Here is a 24,233-nt window from a genome sequence, read left to right on the forward strand (position 1 = left end):
CAGAACAATCTTATCCATGTCCCACAACAGCAGTTTGGTGTAGTGGTTCAGTGTGCGGACTCTTAGCTGGGAGAACCTGGTTTGATTCCCCACTCCTCCACTTGCAGCTGCTGGAGTGGGCTTGGCTCAGCCATAGCTCTCTCAGAGTTGTCCTTGAAAGGACAGCTTCTGTGAGAGCTCTCTCAGCCCCACCCACCTCATAGGGTGTCTGTTCTGGGGGAGGAAGATAAACGAGATTGTGAAAGCCACTCTGAGACTCAGAGTGGAGGGCGAGATATAAATCCATCATCATCATCATCATCATCATCATCATCATCATCATCATCATCATCATCATCATCATCATCATCATCATCATCATCATCATCATCATCTTCTTCTTCTTCTTCCTCCCAAATACAAACATACACATACTCGTACCCCAGGCCCACAGCTACAGTGGGGCCAGGGGGGGTGGACCACTTAACTCAAACCCTCTTCTATCTGCATGACCCCTCCATTGGAGGGCCTTCAATCTGCCCCCTTTGCTCAATGCCACTCGCTGCTGCTCTGAACAAGCACAGCATTGCTACTGCGGTGTTGTTGTCAGTCTCTCCTCTGTCTTGTTGCTCAAAACAAGCAGTAGCTGCAGCCAGAGGCAGTGGTGGTCTTGGAACTGCGGGGGGGGGGGGGGGTGTCAGTTCCTTCTGGAAGGGCAGGAAGGAGGCTTCACTTCTGCCTGGCCAGAGAGACCAGCAGGGAGGGGTTTCAGATCGGTACTGGGAGGGGGGGGAGTCTACTTGCAGCCTGATTCCCCTGGAAGGTTTACTGAATTAGACACAAATTGGGGGGGGGGGGGGCTGTCACTTACTTGAGAAGCAGAGAAGGTGCTTCTATAGCCAAACTGTGTGTTCCTGAATTTTGTTAGTATTTAAAATACTACTGGACTCTTACTCTTTTCTACTACATACAGTTTTGTACTTTAAGGTGAATGTGGACCCAGAATGTTGCTTATATCCACAGATCGTTTTTAATGGGAAATGTGACATCACATCAGGAGGTTTTCTTGGCAGACTTTTAATGGGATGGCTTGCCGTTGCCTTCCCCAGTCATCTACACTTTATCCCCCAGCAAGCTGGGTACTCATTTTACTGACCTCGAAAGGATGGAAAGCTGAGTCAACCTTGATTCGGTCACCTGAACCCAGCTTCCGCCGGGATCAAACTCAGCTTGTGAGCAGAGCCTGGACTGCAGTTTACCACTCTGCGCCACGGGGCTCCTTGCAGAGCAACAAAGCAACCCTCTAAAAATCAACAGACAAATTATTGTTATTTCTAATCACTATCCTGCAGTATGAACAGGGGTTTAAAAAGCTCCTCGTATTTCCAACATTCTATTTGGGGAATTGTGGTTTTAGTGTCATTTCTCCAAGCAGATTACTGAATGTGGTAATGTAAAACTCCAGCTAAATGACTTTAAGCCAGACATTGGGGAACTAGTATGACTTCATCAAGGCCATCCATTGTGTCGTATCTAACTTTTTTGCTAAATGATTTCCAGATTCTGAAAAGCTGCTATCACTGGATCAAGTTAATCAATTTTGTTGAATAAATTAAACTAAAAGGTTTTAATTGGATTTTGAACAAATATGCAATTAATTGTTACTGCTTTGTATTTTATTGCTAGTAGCTTTTTTTCAGAAAAAAAGTGGGTCATGTAAACTGCTATTCTGTATAATGCTTTTTAATAGGGTATAGTAGAAGAAGAGTGTATGAAACCAATGGGGCATTGGTTCCAAGAAATTGCCCAAGAAAGTTTAAGAACCACTGTTCTAAATCATTCCTTTACTTTCCTGTGAAAATTTACAACTGTAATTTCAAGAAAATTGCTTGATAATCTGACAAGATCATTTTGGATGACACCAGTTTTGACATTTTTTAATTGAAAAAGATGTAATGCTCCATGCTTGTATTTAAAAAAATTCCATTTTAATAGAAAGCAGAATATTTTTCAACTGTGCAATTTTTTTCCCTTTGGTTTTTGTCACTAGTGAATACTTATTGATGGCTATTACTCTCTATCTGCCACTGTTAGCATTCTTTAGGGAAGCTAATCAATCTTGCGCTTTTTTAAATTGACATCAATAATGTGTTTACATTTGTCAATACTTCTTAATTGTCAAGTTATAACAGCAAAACTTCAATAATAAATCTTGTCAACAGATAACATCTGATGCTAGAATTTTAAGTGTTTCTTCCTCTGAACAGTTCAATATATTGATAATTGCTTCTGAGTGAACTGCAGGTAGAAAAACATTGGGAGGGTTAATTCTTGGCATATAAATTAAAGAACAAGGACTAGTGCAGAGCAGTTCATGGCTTGTTCTGCCTACCTCTGACCTGCAGATCCCCATTTCCTTCTCTTGTCAGAATTATGCATGGTGTATGCTGCATGCGTATTCCTAGCTCAAAGCACAGATCTGGTAATCAGTTTAGCTTAAGCACAACTTGGTTAAACATGCTCCCTCCATTTGTAAGGCCCTGCTCAGATGCACAGTATAATCAGATGTTGCTGCTGTTTCCTTCCGGATTTAAAGTGGCTGATCAGACAGCAACATCTGCCTCCCGGTATTAACTCATGGTAGCCCCCCCTCCCCCCAATCCTTCTCGGAACAGGATTATTTTGTTACCTGCTCCTTTGCGGTGTTTTTTGAGTTCTCTGATTTCATCTTGTAGTTTTTTCCGTCTGGATAGTTCTGCTGCGATATTAACCAATTTCCAAATGTCTGAAAGCTATCCCAGAGCAAAAGGAGCCTCAGACATCTGGTTTATGGTTGCCATTTTTTTTTACTACTTAGCGATATGTGCATAACTACATGTTTTAACCTATGCGCATGTGCATGTGTGCAAAATGTGTGCATGCACACAATGTGCACATGCACATAATGCACGCATGTGTGTAATATTGGAGAGAGAAGAAGCATGGTGCCATTGTGTGGACGGCAGAAGACAGTTTCACCGCAGAGTAATTCGAATTGCAGTATGGCAGTCTGATTGATAATATCTGGAACAAAGATATTCGTAACAGAACCGGGTCAGTTTAACATGGACTCAACACGCTGTGTGAACAGGGCCAGCCTGTAGTATTCTGCATAGATAATGCTTCCAAGTTATCTTCAAGGGCAGTCTTGCATAAAGTATATTGCAGGAGTCAGAGAAGCTACTAAGTGCGTGGGTGAAACAGCATCATCTTTCTTTTATGAAAAACGGCACAGCCTCCTTCTGTGATGTAATGGTTAGGTTCTCCTCACTGCTGTTGCCACCCTTAGTTCTGGGTGCAACCCTGGATTAAGGAGTAGTGCCAGGCAGTTGGTCTGCCCTTAATGGACCACAGCAACCCCATGAATCAACCACTGTTCCACTTGCTATGGCTTCTACACCATGACTGAGCACTGACACAGCTTCCAAAAAGTTAGCTGACCTTCACTAAGCATACAGATAACACTCAGCTTCAAAACAAAGTAGGAGTCAAGTTGCACCTTTAAGACCAACAAAGTTTTATTCAGAATGTAAGCTTTCGTGTGCTCTAAGCACACTTCATCAGACGAGGAATCAGGTACGGTGAGCAGAGCTACATATAGCTGGTAGGCAGTGGTTTAGAATGCAAAATGGTACAAATTTAAGATCCAATGACAGAATAGTAAAATCAACAAACTGAGCAAACCTTTGATCTGGGTAGCTTCAAAGTTTGGGAAAATTCCACCCAGTAAGAACAATCAGTTCCTTTAAGCAGATGGACAGATGCCATTCAGAATGGAATTGCAGAAAGGATATTACTGGCCGAACAAGGACTCTGGTGCATTTCCATCTATAGCTCTTTGTAAGACTTTAAGATTTAAACTGGATCTATGTCATTTTGAAAGAGTCAAAAAGTCTTTGGGAGCTAGTCTTGCAATCTGGGTGCAAGCTACATCTTTCTAAGTCCACTTCAGTGGGAACCCTGACATGACATGTGGCAGATGTATCATCAAGTCTGATCTTAAGACAAGTCTCTGAGTAGAGTTACGCCTTTCTAAGATCATTGACTTTAGAGTTCCAAGAGGGATGTAGTTATGCTTAGGACTGCACCGGGTACCTCCTAAGTCTCAAATCTTGCCTGTTGTTACCAAAACAGAGCTGCCTGTAGTCTCAACATCTCATGAGGCACAAAGAGGAAAGCATACAAGACATCCCTTTAATCATCTATTTATTCATTACAAAGCTCCAGAGGAAGTAGCCGTGTTAGTCTGTTGCTGCAAAATAGAAAAGAGCCCAGTAGCACCTTTAAGACTTAATGAATTTTATTGTAGCATAAGCTTTGCGAAACACAGCTCTCTTCATCAGATGTCGAAGAGAGCTGTGCTTCTTGAAAGCTTATGCTACAATAACATTTGTCAGTCTTAAAGGTGCTACTAGGCTCTTTATTATTTGTTACAAAGGACAAGCATAACTTCAACAAAAAAATGCTGAATTTGTTTTGTAGTATTGGCTGGTAATTTAAACCATGTACCTAAAGAATAAGAAATGTGCTGGAATGTACATGTGCTATTTACTTGTGCAAAGCACCCACAAGTTAAGCTTACAGAAAGAAATGGGGTGATTCCTGCTGGCTTTGTCCTTGGACATCCATGTATGCAGATGAAAGTCTGCAGAGACCCTGTGTACACACAAGCACACACAGTCAGGGTTATACTTTCTGCAGTGTTCCCATGACATATAACAGGGGTGGCCAACGGTAGCTCTCCAGATGTTTTCTGCCTACAATTCCCATCAGCCCCAGCCATTGGCCATGCTGGCTGGGGCTGATGGGAGTTGTAGGCAAAAAACATCTGGAGAGCGACCACTGGCCACCCCTGACATATAACATAGGTTACACACATGAGCCAGTCCATGTGCCCTGCAGACAGTCACCTGTACAAATGGGATGCCTGGCCAACAGGTTAAAGTCCCTTTGGCATAAGTAGAGTTGTTCAGTTGGAAGGAGTGAATTAGAGCTGCTTCATTATTGAAAAGAATAAGCAGCAGTTAAAAGGAAATGCAATTTTGATAAACCCACTGGAGCAAACAGAAGATTCATTTGCTGTTGTTAACACATTTTTTTTTCCTAACAGGAAGCCCAACAACAACAAAAAGAAAACCTTCATTAGCACTTTCGACAGGCCTTCAACAACGCCAGCACAAAAATATTTGCTAGGGGTGTCTAAGGATGGTAAAGGCATCTTTGAATGTGAAACCTCTACACCCCCCCCCCCCTTCATGCTGTGCTGTTGGGCTTGGCTTTCCTAATTACTGTTATATAATGAAACGAGGTTACATAATATTGCAAGTCACAAAAAAGAGAGAAATAAATTGCACATCTGGCAGTACCGTTATATTAATATTATAACAGCAGCAGGGTTTTTCTTCCCCTACTGGCAGAGTATGGAATCTCCCTCCCCGCCCCACAATGTTTCAGAAAACATTTTTAGAAGTGTGAGGGAGGCTTCCCTAAGGAGGCATGAGCAAGTGTGTTTTAAGATGCATGGGTGCCTCCAGCATTTCCCTAGACAAACCCTGAGTCAGCCCCTTTAAATCACAAAGGGTTGGATCCTAAGGACCTTGAGCAAAATGGGGCTCACAGTGGGTAGTACACCCTTCCTGTTGTAGTACGTTGTGTTTCTTAAACTGTAGCTCCCAGAGGCTGGTGGGTCTTCGAGGACAGCACAGAGGGTCATGCGTGGGAGGGACTGGAAGTGTGTGTGTGGGTGTATATGGAAGCCCTCATACTTGCACAAGTGGACATGCCCTTCTGCCCCTCCCCTTGTTACTTTATCATTTCAATGTTTCTGCCAGACAAAAAAAATGATATTTACAAAGCAATATAAAGAACTGCATCTCCCCCCCAAGGAGTAGTAGCAGGAAGCTCCTTGCTGCTGTCTTCCCCTTTCCTTGAGGGACAAATTAGCTTGCTTCTTTCTTTCTTTCTTTCTTTCTTTCTTTCTTTCTTTCTTTCTTTCTTTCTTTCTTTCTTTCTTTCTTTCTTTCTTTCTTTCTTTCTTTCTTTCACAGCTGAGCTATAAAACTGTCCTGCTCCATCCTGAGCCTCAACAGACAAGCACATGAGTAACCAGATGATCTACCAGGGCCTCTCCCCCATACCCTTTGTTGCTGTTCAGAGCAGAACAAGGACTGGGCATGTGGAGAAATGCCATTCCTGGGCGGGAACGGGGTTTTATATTATAGATTTTGGGAGGGAAAGGCAGTTTTGATTTGAGTCTTGGAGGCTGGTGAGTTGGTTCTGGATGGTATGGTCAGGGCCAGGTGTATATTAGGGAGAGAAGGAGCGTTTATCCCTACTTTCATTTATTACTTCTGTTCACCCTGTATTTAAAAATGCCTGTAAATAGTTGCTTGTTTTAAATAAATGCTTTATTTGTTTAAAAGGTAGTCCCTCTGTACCACCAAGGTTCCCCAACCGCCTTAGACCACACTACTGTTAGAAGGGAGCCCAGGGAAGGCATACAGTTGGCAAGGGTACCAGTCCTCCAGGGGTCTCCCAAAGAAGGACTGTGGTCTCTGTGTTAACTAGGTGCTGGGTTGGCGGAGGACCTTGAGGCCACAGAACTGGCAAAGGGGATTGGGAGTCATCATCATAGAACTTTATTGGCATTAATATAAGGATACAGTATACTTTAAAACCAGCAGTGACACTATAGAATATAATAAAAATTATATAATATAAAACCAGCAAAAGTTAAATGACATAAAATATAATAAAAAATATAATATAATAAAAAAACCAGCAAAAGTTAAATGGCATAAAATAGCTGTGGGCTATGCATGAGTAAAAGCCTCTCTGATTCGGATTGCAACCTGTAAAAAACAAGCAACGTGAGTAGTGACAAAGTTGTGTTTCCCGTGGAGTAAAAAGCGGACCCTGGCATTATCTGAAAGGCCTTGATGGTCAGAGAGCAGAGCATCTAGGTATTTTGCTCGTGGGCTGCTATAGAAAGGGCAGTCCAGAAGAACATGAGGAACCGTTTCGATGACTCCTTGGCTACAAGGGCATCGTCTAAGATTGTGGGGGATTCTGTGGTATCTTCCGGAGAGGATGGCCGATGGTAGTGCATTAAATCTAGCCAGCATGAGTGCTCTTCTTTGGTGAGGATCAGTTAAAAAGAGGAAATAGGGAGCTAAAAGCCTAGGCGTCTGGGATAGACCCAGATAGCTTGGGGAGCAAGTTTTCCGAGCTGCCTCAGTTAGACGTTGCAACTGGATGTCTAGTAATCTGCGTTTGATGGACTGAAATACCGCAGGAGCAGAGGATAGGTAAAATGCATCCAAGGAAATTCCTATGGATGTGATTTTCTTTTGGATCAGGGTCAACCATTTGAATGCATGATGGTCCATCAGCATCAAAAAGGTGAAAGAGTTCTGATCAGAGTTAAATAAAAGACGCAGCCAAAACTTAAAGGTCAAAAGCCAGGCACGAGTTTCCAGCAGCAACAGTCCAGTTTCCATGCAAATTGCAGCATAAGGAACACAATTGGGTAATCCCAGTATTTTCCTCAAAAAGAAGGATTGCAGGCCTTCAGTGGTGTAATCGAAGGCACTGATCCATATGGGAGCACCATATAAGTGTTGGGGGCTAGATTTCACATTGAAAGCTCTTAGGGCCATGGGGACATATTGGTTCCCTTTGAGATAGAAAAAACGGGCAATAGCCAAGGCACTAGTTCTTGCCACTGTTTGAGCGTACTTACGATGGGCTGCCCAGCTCCCATTGTAGGAAAAATTAATCCCCAGATATTTGGTAGTTTTGACCTGTTCAATAGGGTTACCCTGGACTGACCATAGTTGTTGCTTCCAGGATTTAGAGAAAACTAAAATCTTTGTTTTCCTATAATTCAGAGTTAACTCGTTATTATTGAGATAGGTCATAAATTGGTATAATAGACGCCTCAATCCAATTTGGGAACATGACAGTAAAACGGCATCATCCGCATATAAAAAGATGGGAACGTGACGGTGAGCAATTTTAGGGGCATGCCCATTGATTGCATATAAAACAGGGGCTAGATCGTTTAAAAAAAGATTAAAAAGTGCTGGGGCAAGGATACAGCCCTGTTTCACACCCTTACAAATTGGAATTTCTGAAGTTAGATTTCCCTGAAGATTGTACTTAACTTGACAGCTGGTACGTGTATACAGTTTTTTAATCAAGGTAAGCAATCTGGGATCCATGTTCATCCTGGCCAACTTAACCCAAAGCAACTCTCTAGGAACTGAGTCAAACGCCTCCTTGAGGTCTAAAAAGGCAGCGAAGAGTTTGTTGCCAGATTTCCCACTGTATTTAGAAACTAGGTGTGATAAAACGACACAGTGGTCAAGGGTGGATTTACCATGGCGAAACCCTATTTGCTCTGGGCCTAATATGTTGTTTGTTGTCAGCCAGCTTTCTAGTTTCACTAGGAGGTGTTTGGCATAAAGCTTGCTGAGAACTGATAGGCTAATCGGCCGATAGTTCTCAGGTAATGAAGGATTGCCCTTTTTGTGGATGGGGACAATGATTGCATTGGTCCATGTCCTGTTCCTCTCGGTCAGGAACCCCTAAATTGAACAGGTAGTGGCAGCGTGCCCTAGTGGTGGGAAGATAAGCTCCCTCCAGGAGTTGGCAACTCAAAAGGGAGCTGACGGAACGGGGTCTGAAGGCAGAATCTGGCCGGTTCCGTCACAGGGCAGTTGAATTGAGAAATGGGCAACCTCTTCTGCCACCTGGAGTGCCCTTAGAGGTGATACTTCTGCCCTTCCTTCTTCTTTCGAGCCTGCTCCAAGTGTCACCAAAAGGGTAATGCCAAAGAGAATCATGTCTTTGGTTTGCTCCTTTAGGGAGCACAAAGAACAATTATAATGTAGTCCTCCACTCCCTTGAGTTACTGATTGAATGGGAACATCTCTTATCTGAGTCCTGTAAATCAGGAGCCTAGGCATTCATATTGCAGGGAAGGAGAAAGGCACCACAACAGAGACTGTAGCAGGCAGAGGGAGATATGGAGGTGGAAATTACATAAGCAAGGTGAGGGAAAGGAGCAGGGTTTTTTGGTAGAAGAAGCCAACAGGAACTCATTTGCATATTAGGCCACATCCCCTGATGTCACTACTGTTTCACATAGGGTTTTTGTAGAAAAAGCCCAGCAGGAACTCATTTGCATATTATGCCACACCCCCTGATGCCAAGTCAGCCGGAACTGCATTCCTGCGCACAAAAAGCCCTGGGAAGGAGGACCAAAAATAAAGTTAACACCTTCTTTTGGTCCTCTTAACTTTTCTAAAATTTCCAAGGCTAATAAAAATGAGTAATTTATCAGATGCTCACAAATTGCTTTCAGTACAGTCAATGCAGCATATGATGCAGACAGCCATTACAAACCATGGCATCTGCACCTGGAAATCAGCAAGGGCTTAAGCCAAATTGCAGCAGCTACGGACACGGATGAGACAGCAAGAACTGAAACTTAGTGACTTGAAGCTGTGAATCTAATAGCACCAGTCACAGTGGGAAGTTACTAGCAATCACTGATTCCAACCGTAGTAAGTAAATACCAGCCTAGGGGAAGTAAAATGGCTTCGTTTTGTCATTCACATACGGAATCTAGGATGCAACTGCAGACAAATGCAATGGCAGGTGTAAGCAATTTCAATGTGAAAGTTAATTTTCATGGTGGCAAAATCCAAGTTCAGAACATTATGCATGTTTAACACAATCACTGTTCCTTTGAATGAAAATGGAATATTCTTTTCATCCCAACTCAGAATTTTGGGTTTCTTCTCTTCCCCCCCTCCCTTTCCATAGGCAGAAACAGGATGTTGGATAGAAAGGACCTACACCATAATTATCTCTTCATTTGAGGATTTCCGATGGGTTGTTAAATCAGTGGGTCTATAAGACAGGTGCAACAGATGGCATGAGCAGTAGGAGATTGTGAGATATCTGGGCAAACTCAGGTGAACTTAAGGAACTGGCTATGGTAACGGGTCAAACTTGTATGCCGCCTGTGCTGGGCTCAGTCAATTCAGTACAAACCAAAGCATATAGAGCAGAATATGTGCTGCAGTTCATGCATTTAGAGCAGGGATGGCCAAACTTGCTTAATGTAAGAGCCACGTAGAATAAATGTCGGATGTCTGAGAGTCTCGATATAAACATCAGATGTCTGAGAGCCTCAAGATATGAACGCCAAATGTTTGAGAGTCATGAGACAGGAAGGAAGGAAGATGGGGGAGAGAGAGAGATGGAAAGAAAGCAAGTTTAATTTTAAATGTATTCTCTAAGCTAGCTGACAGGGCAGTGGGGCTTCAAGAGCCACACAATATGTGTGAAACTCCTGAGCCAGTTTGGCCACCCCTGACTTACGGGCTACTTTGCAACTGATAAGTGGCATATTTGGGCTGCACTTGTCTATGACTGCCATATCAAGAACTGGGAAGGAATTTTTCTTAAGGTGGCAATGAACTATTATAGTGGGCTTAAGAAGGGTCAACGTCCTCCAACAAGTTGCACCTGAAATTCATGAGGTGAGCTTTGGGGAACAGCCAAAGTAGCTTAAGAACATGCATTGGGTCACTAGCTTCATTATCACAAAGCATCACTGACTTTCTTTAAGCAATTGCTTAGAATGAAAAAAATCCCTCCCTTCGTAACACACTGATCACATGTACAAGGTGCTGAGGCTCCTCACACTTTTTACAACATATTCCTTTTGTGATGCTCCATTCGCACACAGAGACCAGAATAATCAAGAGCAAAAGTTGCACACCTTAGATCGGAGTGGCCAAATTGTGACTTGGGAGCCACATGTGGCTCTTTCACACATATTGTGTGGCTCTCAAAGCCTCCACAGCCCTGTTGGCTGGCAGCTTGGAGAAAGCATTTAAAGTTAAACTTGCTTTCTTTCCATCTCTCCCTCCCTCATCTTCCTTCCTTCCAACATCTTTACATTCATGTCTTGCAGCTCTCAAACATCTGACATTTATTCTATGTGGCTCTTATATTAAGCAAGTTTGGCCACCCCTGCCTTAGGTTATGTTATATCACATAATTCCAGCTTTTTCGTCTACTTTAAGGCAAAGAACACGTTACCCAGCGAAACTCAATACACTTATATCCTTGCCTGCTAGAAGTGCACAGAGTCTCTTTTTGCTTTGCAGAAGTATCTTCTCCCTAAGGCATGATTTTCTCATTAGGATTACTTAAAATGAAACAGGAATGCCGCCACCATACGCTTCAGAGCTTTTATTTTTTTACTGAAGGGTACTTCAAAATGTGGCTTTGAACATTTCAAATAGGTGTTCCACCCTTCAAATCACCTGGGAAATCCAGAATAATTCCTTTTTAAATGGGCAGCTAGAAGACTAATTCTCATGAGATTCAACCAAGGGTTCGTTTCCTCAAAAGAGCACCTCTTAGTCTGACAACTATGGATTCAGAAACTTCTTTCAAGAACACACACACACACATATATACACAGGAGAGAGTTTTCCATCAAAACTTCAAACTCTGTGCTTACATTTTATATCAGGGCAGACTCTATATCTGAGGTCGTTATCAGCAAAAACAAAACAACAACGAAAAAACCCCCACAGGAGCCATGTTTTAAACTGAGCAAGAATGGCACTGGCCCTCTTGTGTGTGAGCCAAGGCAAAGAGGCTCTTTAACCTGCTCCTCCCAATTTTGAACAGCACGAAGCCCCATCACAAATCACTGCTTTGCATCTAAGGTGCTCAGCTATCTGCAACACAACAGAAGCAAAAAACTGAACAGCAGCGTTAACATAACCTCTTTTGCTACCCATGCTGCTAGGGAGGGCCTTGAAGAACCCTTTGTCTGGGTCTAGGAGAAAGCATCTGAAATGGATAAGAATGAAGAGAAAGAAAATAAGACATTGGATTCCCTTCCTCTCCACACAACAGACACCCTGTGAGGTAGGTGGGGCTGAGAGAGCTCTGAGAGAACTGCTCTGAGAGTACTGTGACTGACCCAAGGTCATACCAGCAACTACATGTGAAGGAGTGGGGAATCAAACTGCATTCTCCCAGATTAGAGTATACTGCCCTTAACTACTACATAAAAATGGCTCTCTGTAACAGAAGGTCTGTTGGGAACTAGTGGCTTATAGCCCTTTGCCTGAAGTGTCAGTTCAAGTGGAAGAAAATGAGTTGAGAGGATACTTTGTGAAAAGCTCAACCGGAAGCCTGAGCATGGCCAGAGACATGAACTCTTGGGCACAAGCCAAAAGGCATTTAGAAGAAGAAGAAGAAGATATTGGATTTATATCCTGCCCTCCACTCCGAAGAGTCTCAGAGCGGCTCACAATCTCCTTTATCTTCCTCCCCCACAACAGACACCCTGTGAGGTGGGTGGGGCTGAGAGGACTCTCACAGCAGCTGCCCTTTCAAGGACAACCTCTGCCAGAGCTATGGCTGACCCAAGGCCATTCCAGCAGGTGCAAGTGGAGGAGTGGGGAATCAAACCCGGTTCTCCCAGATAAGAGTCCGCACACTTAACCACTACACCAAACTGGCTCTCCACCTTAGCTACTAATTTGACCTTAGCTACTGAAATCTGCCTTTTAGTGAAATGGACCATCAAGCCCAGAAGATCAAACAGGTAGAAATTCTTCTGGATATCAAGCAGGAAACTTTTCTAGCCCAATTACCGAGATGGCATCTTTGAGGAATCTGCTTGTCGCACCCCGGGCGCCCGTCTCGGTCTCCCGGTGCTGCCGCCCCCCTCGGGCACTCTGTGGGCGTTCCCCGGAGGTCTCAGAAACAGGGGTGGAAGCCAGGTTACTTCACCACGGCCCCCGTTCCCCTCCTGGCTGTGCAGCAGCTCCTGTCACTCTCTCGCGCGAGGCAGCCTCAATAAGCACCGGCAAGCTTCCTTCCTGACCTCCTGCCTCACTCCCTTTTATCCTCCCGTCCCAGTCCTCCCCTTTCCTGTGTTCCGCCCCTCCCTGGCTCCTCCCCCCTTCAAAGCCCCAGACGCCCGGGAGAGGCGTGCCGGGGCTGGGCTGCCTGGGCGTGCCTTGGGCGTCCTAGACCTCTGCAGCGTGCTGGGGTGTGGCGTCTCTTGCCGCCATGGGTCAGGCGGCTCTCCTCCTCTTTGCCTGGCGCTGGGCTTGGCTTCTCCCTTCGGCTCCCCGACGTCTCGCTCCGGCCAGGCTCCTCGGACCCGGAGACGAGCACGTTGGCTGTGGGGCATTGCTTGGGCAGCTGTCGGCGCTCTGTCAGCCCAGGTGAGCGGTGGGGCCACCGCGGGGGCTTGGGAAGGTGTGGGAGGCTCTCGGGGCGGCAACGGGGGGCGGGAATGGCTGGCAGGCATCGGGGGTCCCCCTCGCGCAGTCCTCGCCCGGGCTGAGCGGGACACTGCTTAACTACTCATTGTGTGCCTTTGGTAATTGGTAAGCAAGTAGTGTGTGCTTACAGTCAAGACGTAAATCAAACTTTTCCCTAAGCTCTTGAGGAAAGCACATGAAAACCATTTAGAAGGAAAAAGTGCTCTGCACTTTCAGCCATTTTAAACTAAAAACCAATAACCTGCAAAAACACACAAACGTGCCAGTAGACATAAATATTCTTTTGTGCTTTTTAGCTTTGAAAAGCTACTTTTGTTAAAATTCAGCCAAATCCCATGAATGACATGAACAAAATGACAGTAATCTGTCACAATTTCACATCCCCCCTTGGCTGATTCCGGTAGTTATTTATGAAGCACAGGAGCCAACGGTCACTTTGATGACTAAACCATAAATTAACATGTAAAGCGAATATAAATTTGATTCCACAGAAACAGTGAATTGCCAGGCAGCTGGGATATTATTTAATTTCTATCGACGTGCTATGAAAAAAAAAAGTCAGCAAAAGGAGATGTGCTACATCTTAATAAATCTCCAAACTGCAGAACACATCTAATATTTGATTTGCTCCATTTACTTGGTTTTAACACAGTGTACTGAATGCATGTCTTAAATTTTACACTGCAGAAAGCCTAAGTTTACGACAACTCTTTACTATTTGAATTACTCAGTTATTCTGTTATTAGGAGATTGAATGCTAGCATTGACCTGAAAGAAATGTGAATACTTCTAATAGTTCTCATTCAAAAGACATAATTATATGCAAGAAATAAAACCACATCAATATGGATTTAGACATCACAGAAAACTCTGCTTTCATCCCTGTTAATAAATGTGCTTTAAAACTGTGAGAGCCATCTTATAGGCCTACTCATCAGCAATGTTTTCCTTTAAAAAGGACACATCAGTTATATGCCAGTTTTACAAAAACATGTTTTATACTATGACAAAATTATTTTAGCATTCAAGATTCCCTCCACAACCAGAAAATTCATTTTTCAAGCTCATTTTCATTTATCAAAGTAAACCTAAGTCTGAAAACAAAATCTGCACACTACCTGCTATTATTTTCCACTCAAGAACAAATTTGACATAATACACATGCATACATTCATTGTACTTTGATGTGATGTTATACATTTTGTTAGCCATCCTGAATCCTCTGGAAAGAAAAGTGACACAAAAAGCCTAAGGATATCACAGGCAATATCTAAGAGGCATCTGTGATGTCTTCTAATCATGTTTCATGTAGCAATCCCACTAGAGAATCAAGAACATAACGATTCTAAGCAGAGCGCTATCCAGGGCATTTTTGTAGCCCAGCAGGAACTCATTTAGATACTAGGCCACACCCCTTGACACCAAGCCAGCTGGAACTGCATTCCTACTAAAAAAAAAGCCCTGGTTCTATCTTTCTGAACCCATGGACTTCAGTGGATTTACAAGACTGTCAATCTCCTTAGGACTGCACTGCAAATCACACTTTCTTCTGTGGAAAGCCTATGGCTCAGTGGTATAACATCTGCTTTACATACAGAAGGTCCCACAGTATCAGTTCCTGGAACCTCTTGTTAAAGAAGGGATGAAAAACATCTCCTCTATGTGAGACCATAGAGACCAACAGCCAGTCCTTGAAAGTCCAGTGGTTTGATTGTATAAGACAACTTCATGCATTCTTGTGTGTTCATAATAATGTGCATGCAGATTGGGCTTGGAAAATGAAATATCCTAGCAAAAGCAATACAGCATGATGGAACGCATGTTCCAGACCACTAGACTGTCAAGGTCAGTGCTCTGACCAGGAATGAGTAACAACCATGATCAGTATGGAGATTTTTACTGAAAGCAATTAGTCTTTGCATTTTAGGTCACACACCCTGATATAGTCAATCCTCCAAGAGCTTACAGAACTCTTAATACAGGGCCTACTATAAGCTTCAGGAGGATTGGCTACATCAGGGGTGTCTGGTCTAATATGCAAAGGAGTTCCTGCTACAAAAAAGGCCCTGGCAGGGGCCATAGCTCAGTGGCAGATCACAGCTTTGAATAAAGAAGACCCCAGGTTCAGTTCTTGTCATCTGCAATTCAAAGATCTCAAATTGAAGGTAGTGGAAAGGAGTCTTATTTCCCTAAAACCTTGGAGAGCCACCATCTCTGCAAGCAAACAATACTGAGCTAGAGCAACTTGGTGAGTGTACAGCAATTTCATATGTTCACTGGCATCAATGAAATGAAATCAATCCCACACGTGCACACACACAGTTTTTTATTCTAATAATGGATCTACTTCCTCCAACTGCAAAACATTAGGTAGAGAGATGCAACATGCTGGTAGCACAACTTTGGGAAGAAATAACATTTGGTTCTTTTACAAGGGGTAGCCATGTTACAGTGCAACCCTAAGAAGAGTTACACCCCTGTAAGATCATTGATTTTAACAGGCGTAGAAGAATGTAACTCTGTTTAGGATTGCACTGTTAACAGGCTGTGACATAAATTTCTGAAGATTCTGCACTTCATAAGAGTTACTTTAACATTTCTGCAGTGCTCCGCTAAATTGGGATGGAAACCAGGCTTACCTGTCGGTGTATCATTTCCAGATTTGATTTTGCACTGTTCACTAGTGCTTCGATTTTTGATGAATCCTTCAGGTTTTTGTTTTCTCTGAAGGCATCTCTTATTCTTCTGATGGCGTATGTCCTAGATAAAAGGAGCATCCACAGGGTTGCCAATTTGATAAATAAATTGTAAAACAATCATAACAGTGCAGGGAAAAAATTAAGTAAATTGCTGAAACAGCATCTCTGAGGAACTGTGTATACATACAAATGCTCATACCTAGAATAAAACTTTGTTGGTGCCACTGGACTCCAACTTTGTTCTATTGCTGAAACACTGGTAACAACACTTAGTAATCACACATAGAATATGTATAATCCTTGACAGTGTTGCAAGTGCTTCACATACGTTCAGGGGTGGAATTCTAGCAGGAGCTCCTTTGCATATTAGACCACACACACCTGATGCAGCCAATCCTCCAAGAGCTTACAAGGCTCTTTTTTGTAAGCTCTTGGAGGATTGGCTACATCAGGGGTGTCTAGCCTAGTACGCAAAGGAGCTCCTGCTAGAATTCTACCCTTGTATATGTTAATCCTACTAATCCCAGCTAGCTATGTCAATACTGTCATCACCGTTTTGCAGAGCGAGAACCTCCCCATTCAGAGGGAATAATCCTATGAAATCCACTGCTAGAAGGTAACATCAGGAGAAGTAGTATTGGCCACTATACCCTGTTATTGGCCCTCCAGAATAACTGGCTAGTCACTGTGTGAGACAGGATGCCAGACTACTGATCTGATCCAGCTGGGCTCTTCTTCTGTTCTCCACGGATGGCTTGCTTAAGGGCACCTGATGAGTTTATGTTAGAGGTGAGATTTGAACCAGGGACCTCCAGGATCAGAATTCTTTTGCCATATCTATATATCTAATAGCAATGCAATGCATGGCCCCATGTGCTGTTAAAGTGATCCACTCATTATGTCACCAAATTTGGAAAATGCAACAATGGCCACAAGATTGGAAAAGGTCAGTTTATATTCCAATCCCAAAGAAGGATAATGCCAAGGAATGTTCAAACTATCACATCATTGCACTCATTTCACACACCAGCAAGCTCATGTTAAAGATCCTACAAGCTAGGCTTCAGCAGTATGTTGGTCGGAGACTACGAGAAAAACAAGCTGGGTTTTGGAGAGGTAGAGGAATTAGCAATCAAATTGCCAGCATTCGCTGGATTATGGAGAAAGCAAGGGAGTATCAGAAAAACATCCATTTCTGCTTCATTGACTATGCTAAAGCCTTTGATTGTGTGGATCAATTCACAACAAACTGTGGCAAGTCCTTAAAGAGATGGGAGTACCAGACCACCTCACATGTCTCCTGATAAACCTGTATAAGGGTCAAAAAGCAACTGTCAGAACAGGATATGGAACAACTGATTGGGTTAGAATAGGAAAAGGAGTTCGACAAGGATGTATATTGTCACCATACCTATTCAATTTGTATGCAGAGTACATCATGTGGAATGCCGGCCTGGATGAAGCACAAACTGGAATTAAGATTGCTGGGAAAAACATCAACAACCTCAGATATGCAGATGATACCACTCTAATGACAAAACATGAAGAGGATCTAAAGAAGCTCTTGTTGAGGGTGAAAGAGGAGAGCGTATAAGTAGGCTTGAAACTCAACATCAAAAAAACTAAGATCATGGCATCCAGCCCCATCACCTCTTGGCAAATAGAAGGGGAAGACATGGAAGTAGTGACAGACTTCACATTTCTGGGATCCAAGATCACTGCAGATGGTGACTGTAGCCATGAAATTAAAAGACGTTTGCTCCTTGGGAGGATGGCTATGGCAAACAGAGGCAGTATAATTAAAGTAAAGATATCACCCTGCCAACAAAAGTCCGTATAGCCAAAAGAATGGTATTCCCAATAGTAATGTATGGCTGTGAGAGTTGGACCATAAGGAAAGCTGAGAGCAGAAGAATAGATGCTTTCAAGTTGTGGTGGTGGAGAAGACTTTTGAGAGTCCCTTGGACTGCAAGAAGATCAAATCAGTCAATCCTAAGGGAAATCAACCATGACTGTTCCCTGGAAGGTCAGATGCTGAAGCTGAAGCTCAAATACTTTGCCCACCAAATGAGAAGGGAGCACTCACTGGAGAAGACCCTGATGCGGGGAAAGACAGAAGGCAAAAGAAGAAGGGGACAGCAAAAGATGAGATGGCTGGACAGTGTTACTGATGTAACTAACATGCATTTGAGTGGACTTCAGAGGATGGTGGAAGACAGGAGGGCCTGATGTGCCTTGGTCCATGGGGTCACAAAGAGCTGGACTTGACTGTGTGACTGAACAACAAACAACAAAATCCATGGACTGGGGACACACTAATGCTAAACAGATTTTCTTGCAAACTTCAGGGCCTCCTCAAGTCTTCCTTCTGCTGCCCCTCATCCTGTGCCAAAGGAGTTACTGTTCTAAGCTCTACGCCTGATTTAAAGGAATGTTTCAGTCCAGGCAGTGGCCCAAACTAACAACTGTAAGAGCCTTAAAAAACAAGTTTCAAATAAATACTGAGAATCTGGAGGAAGTGAAAACAGTAATACATTTTATAGATGGGAATAGTAGATGGCCTGGAGAATTAGCAAATTTAAGCAATCAAAAAACAATCAAGCATCCAGCAATACTACCCAACAGCACAATGCCCATGTTGAGCATCAAAATATTTCAAGAACAAATGCACTGTGCACGCAAAGTAAAAGGGAAAGGTTCCAGAGGTAAGAATGCAAGAGCACCTGTGCCGGCTCAGATTGAAAACCAAATCTCAAAAAACCCAAAAAACTATGCCACCTCCATACAGGATTATACAGAAGTCATCCTTTAGAGACAGAGAGCGAGAGTGAGAGCGTATTTCATATCCCAAAGATTACAAATACAATGAGTACAAATACAATGAATGACTTCAGAAGTTACAGATAAGGAATCTGGAGGCTGAGGAATAGGTCAAGTTCTATATATTAGAAGCAAAATCTGTGGGGAACCATAAACACTGGAGGGGGGAGTAAATGAGTACACTGTAAATACAGTGCCTGCACATGGGAGAATTCCTGCAAGCTCAGCAGAGGTCCTGTTTCCCTTTTATAGGCATTTACAGGCAGTATAGGGTGGAAGAGCATTCTATGCACTCTCCCCATATTTTTAACTCGCTTTCGCATTCCACTCTGTGCATGTTACCATATGTTGGAGCATGAGTGACTCATAGCAAGGTCAAAGGGAAGGTTGGAAGGTTATACGGGTGAATGATCCCATTCTGACTGACGGGTTATATAGCACAGCATTGTACATGTACCCACAGATGGCAAGATAAAGAAAAATACGACTCTCTCCGAGTGTCCTCCATACATGGGTGCTAAGCTCCCAGAAGACTAGATCAAGCCTTTGGCAGCGAAGTGCAGCTTCAGAAAATCATTTTCTAATATCCGTCATTGCTGTACTTTATCTCTGTTTAGAAGTCCTTATACCCTATCTCCTACTCCAGGCTGTAGCTCTTGTTTTTCCATTTGCACTTAAACTGCTCTCTGCTTCCATTGTAGACTTCACTTCATCACCACCACCTGATGCATCCAGGCAGCAAAACTAGCACCCAAAAACAAAAGCAATTCAAGGATGGAAAAGCAGCCAGAATAGGCCTTCCGCGATGGGATAAAAATGCTTTTATTAAATTTAACAAACTCCAGCTCAGAAGAGGCCTGCAACTGCTCTGTTAGCTACACTGGCAATAACAATGTGATTTGTGGCTCTGATTGAATCACCAGTTACGTAGAAACCATAACGGTAAACCAAATATTCCCATTTTCAGATCAGATCCAAGTGTGTGCATAGTGCGGTGAAATGGCTCCCTAAACGTGCTGTGCCAGAAAGCTCCCCGCTAACAAAAATATATCGCCCCACTACAGCTAAAATGCATATGCATGTTGAAATTCAAAAACAATCCAAAGGCACAGAAGCTGCAAAACAAATTAGGGTGCCAAGTAGCACAATATTCATTTATTGCTACATGACAGGGTTTATCTTCTCCTAACATGTGAACAACATACCCTGAACGAGCAGACTCAGCTACACTCAAGGATATCTAAGCTAAAACTTAATATTGAGATCCATGATGGCGAGTCGGCGACGCTTGTGTCCAAAGTGGTTGTGTGATTATGAAGCATCTGCCAGGACTTGTAAATGATAAATGTTCATTAATATTCTGGAGTTTCTGCTTTTTGGTCACATGATGCAGAATACAATGGACAAAAACGTTATGGTACCAGTTGCATGGAAACTGCCCCAAGGTACAGGATTCTCAGTGCAACAGTTCAGACAAGCTACAAATTTGAACATCTGTGCTGGAGCTCAAAATTTCCTGATGCAAGAGGAAAAGCACCTAGAACAGGGTGTCAAACTCATTTGTTATGAGGGCTGAATCTGACATAAATGAGATCTTGTTGGGCCAGGCCATGTTGGGCCGGGCCATGTGTATACCAATTTAAGATTAGGTAACAGAGATATAAACTTTATAAAGGACACAGACAAACACTTTTTAAAAAAACAAACAAACGAACCCTAAAATAAAACATACTTAAAATGTTAGCACTTGTTGGTCTTAAAGGAGCTTTCTTTGTATCTCTCCCATGGGATCGAGGGAACTGGGCAAAGGAAGCTCTGGCTCTTTTCTTCCTTCCCCAAGGGGCCAGGAGGGAGAGGAGCTTCAACCAATAGAAGGAAGAGAGGCTTGGCTCAGTAGCTTTGCTGTGTGATTGAGAGAGCCTGGTAAAACAAGCTCTGCCTTTCTCCCTTCCTTCCCAAGGGAGGAGCTTCAGTCAATGGAAAAACAGAGTTTTTGCTCTGTAGCTCCTGTGTGATTGAGCAAGCCTTGCAAAGCGAGCTGTTATGCAGAAAGAAGCCAGAGAGAGGAAGAAGGAAGCAGATGACAACCAGATGCTCAGGAGCCTGATAGGAGCCCTCCTGGGGCCTCATTCGGCCCTGGGCCTCATGTTTGGCACCCCTGACCTAAAACTTCTCCAGCCTTCTTGACTGTCCATCCCATAATAAATCCCTTGTTTGCTTTATTTATTACAAGGAGCTCAGGGTGGTTTATATCAGTCTCTTCTCTGAACAAACAGATCCCAGGAACACCCACCCACCACATGAATGTGTGGGACTGGAGAAGATGATGATCTTGGATTTATACCCCTCCCTACACTCTGAATCTTAAGAGTCTCAGAGCAGCTTACAATCTCCTTTACCTCCCCCCACCACAACAGACACCCTGTGAGGTAGGTGGGGCTGAGAGAGCTCTCTCAGAAGCAGCCCGTTCAAGGAGTCCGTGCACTTAACCACTACACCAAACTGGCTGTAACACAGAGATGTTTGCTTGAAGACAGTGATGGTTCCATCTGTTTGGCACTCCCACTCCCTGCCTTCCCCCCTCCCCCAATGAGAGAGTGGTACAACTGGAAGTTGGCTATTAGCTACAGGGTATAGATGGAACTCTCTGTCTGGGGCAGTGATGTTCTGTATTCTTGGTGTTTGGGGGAGCAACAGTAGGAGAGCTTCTAGTGTCCTGGCCCCACTGGTGGACCTCTGATGGCACCTGGGTTTTTTTGGCCACTGTGTGACAGAATGTTGGACTGGATGGGCCACTGGCTTGATCCAGCATGGCTTCTCTTATGTTCTTATATTGCCCTAAGCCCTGTCTTTACAGGGGAGGGCTGTTTTTAAAATCTAATTTAATAAATAAATAAGAAGCCTTCACAGCCTTTCACTGAGGTATTTCAAGGAACAACTTAGCAAACTTTGCACTAAGGGCTGATCCACATACTATGTATGTAGCAGATAAAAGAGAGAAAAGCAGACCTGAAGCAACCATATGTATTCTGAAAGATGTGCACAATGGTGATAAAGATTTTATTTTGTATACATGGCAGGCCTCAACTGGGCAGGATTTCAGGCAACATGCACAACTTTTAAACACTCATTTAATCTTAGCATAACAGAATGTCTAGGGCCCATGGGTCAGGACCTTCAGGTGGGTCACCAAGCCTCATCTACTGGGCTGTGAGTCCTATAAAATTGTCAATTCTTTTTGTTGAGTTTTGGAAGGACTTGCTGCTAGAGCACATGCCTAGAGCACAAGGCTAGCCACCACATCTCTCCTGTGAAAGGAAAGAGCAACAGAAAGAGGTGAGGCAAAGCCACTGAGCAATGGAGAGGATTCCTCCACGGCTCGAAGCCTCTGCTTGTTCCTCACTGGAGTGCAACACCTGATACCTGGTTTGTGTTTCCTGTCCCCAGCATTCCTGCTCTACTGCCCACACTAGAGAGGTCATAACTCCAGTTCCCACTCTTCCTGTTGTAATGTTGTGATGTCATATGCTTGTAGTTCAGTGGGACTGATGCTACCATCAAGATGTTAATGATAGGTCCTATGTCTGGAAATACTGAAGACCAGAGTTGGGAACTAGAGTTGCTGCTATAAACCTCTTTGCTTCAAACTCATCAGATGGCCATTCTTTCTTAGTCCTGTCATAATCAGCCTGTCTTTCACAATTCCGACTTATCCTGTGGTGATGTTGTAAGGATTAGTTTGATAATATATGTAATCTGTTTTGAATAACTTAAAACACCAGACAAACTATCATTATTATGCGTGATGTGATTCAATCTTATGAGAGTAAATCCCACTCCAAACAGGAGAATAAATAAACACGCATAAGATTGCGCTTCCCCAAAAAAATTTAGAAGAAAAAGTCGAGAGAGTCTATCCTATGAAGAAAAAACAAACAATTCCATTCGCTGTTTTCCCTAAGAGACTTTCAAACGGGACCAAAACTCCTTGCACGTAGGTTTCGAATTATGCACCCATCTCAAAGGAATTAGGAAATATCCACCTCTCTTCTTTTTCAGCCAGGGCAGCAAAAACACACTCAGGGACAACAATGTGCATTCTTTATTTCTGGATCATGTCACCCTTTCCCACAGGTGCGAGGCAAGGTACAGCTTTATTATTTTAAGAACAAAGCCGGGCCAGATTTCCCAAACACGCACAACATTAAAGAAATAAAAAACCTTAACTCCCAATTGGGAGCACTTCTTTTAAAGAAAAAAAAACAGCCCCACCAAAAGCCCCATGCCAAATGCATGCAACCCAGGACACCTAAACAACCAACCAACCAACCGCCCCATCAGGTTTAGCCACTGCAACCCCGCAGCTATCTTTAATACATTTTAAAAATAAAGGCTGCGTTTCAATTGCCAGCCCCTGAAATGCACGTGTCAACTGCAGCAGTCCTCCTACTCCCGCGTAGGCAGGCCAGGCCTTCTTCACTAGGATCCCGGCCCTTCCCTACCTGTAGCCGTAGGAGGTGAACTTCTCGCTCTCCCTCAGCAGGGCCCGGTAGAGCCGCAACACCTGAGCCCGGGTGGGCGCTGCCATGTTGCAAACCCGCGCTGGGACCTCCCGGCAAGTCCCCCCCTCCTTCCTTCTTTTTTGCAGCCGACACCGGCGCCTGATGCCGGAAGCGGCGGGGAAGGCCGCGGAGCTGTGAGGCGGCCCGGCGGGACGTCGCCCGCGAGGTTTCGTTTCAGCGCCGGGAAGCCGAGAGCTGCTTTAGAGGCTCGGCCTGCTGTGCGTTTCCAGCCCGCGCGCGTCAGGCGCTAGCCGGGCAGCTTGGACGCCGAGCCGGCTCTGGAGCGGAGAGGGGGGCAGGTGAGTCGGAGGCGGCGGCGGCAGCGGAGCTTGGGGCGGTGCGGGCTGAGGCCCTGCCTTGGGAGGGAAAAGAGGGGTCACCGCGGAGGGGCTGGAAAGAGGGGCGGGTTTGCTTTCTTCCCCTCCTCCTGTCGCCTCCGCGGGCTGCCTCTGGAGTAGGCCTCGCTCTGCCCTTTAGGAGGGCCTGCGTTCTCTCAAGAGCTTGCAGCCTGGTTTGGAGACACGCGATATAATCGCAATGTAGAACGTGCATTTGCTTTAATAACCGATAGGGCTGGGCTGGCCAAACTGCGGCTCTCTCGCACATATTGTGTGGCTCTCGAAGCCCTGTCAGCCAGCTTGGAGGAGGCACTTGTCTCTTTAAATCACTTCTCCGAGTCAAGCCAGCCAGCAGCTTGGAAAATGCATTTAAGGTTGCTTTCTCTCCATCTCTCCCTCCCTCCATCTATTTGCCTTCCTCCCTCGTGGCTCGCAAACATCTGACGTTCATGTCTTGTGGCT

At 44.1% G+C, this 24,233-nt stretch overlaps 2 protein-coding genes across 2 annotated transcripts in view; one reads left to right on the plus strand and one right to left on the minus strand.

The window, feature by feature from the left end:
* LYRM4 (LYR motif containing 4) overlaps nucleotides 1-23,956 on the minus strand; it is a 90,503-nt gene extending 66,547 nt beyond the window's left edge. Inside the window, exons 1-2 of the mRNA XM_060244189.1 lie at nucleotides 23,374-23,956; nucleotides 15,992-16,112 (exon numbers count right to left, since the gene is read on the minus strand). Coding sequence (XP_060100172.1) covers nucleotides 15,992-16,112; nucleotides 23,374-23,459 — 207 coding nt within the window. The 5' untranslated portion in view covers nucleotides 23,460-23,956. The remainder of the gene's footprint in view (nucleotides 1-15,991; nucleotides 16,113-23,373) is intronic.
* The window catches only part of FARS2 (phenylalanyl-tRNA synthetase 2, mitochondrial), a 324,061-nt gene continuing 323,363 nt past the window's right edge, over nucleotides 23,536-24,233 (plus strand). The window contains exons 1-2 of the mRNA XM_060244360.1: nucleotides 23,536-23,567; nucleotides 23,693-23,732. Coding sequence (XP_060100343.1) covers nucleotides 23,536-23,567; nucleotides 23,693-23,732 — 72 coding nt within the window. The remainder of the gene's footprint in view (nucleotides 23,568-23,692; nucleotides 23,733-24,233) is intronic.

This window comes from Heteronotia binoei, chromosome 7 (genome assembly GCF_032191835.1).
Source record: "Heteronotia binoei isolate CCM8104 ecotype False Entrance Well chromosome 7, APGP_CSIRO_Hbin_v1, whole genome shotgun sequence".
NCBI lineage: Eukaryota > Metazoa > Chordata > Lepidosauria > Squamata > Gekkonidae > Heteronotia > Heteronotia binoei.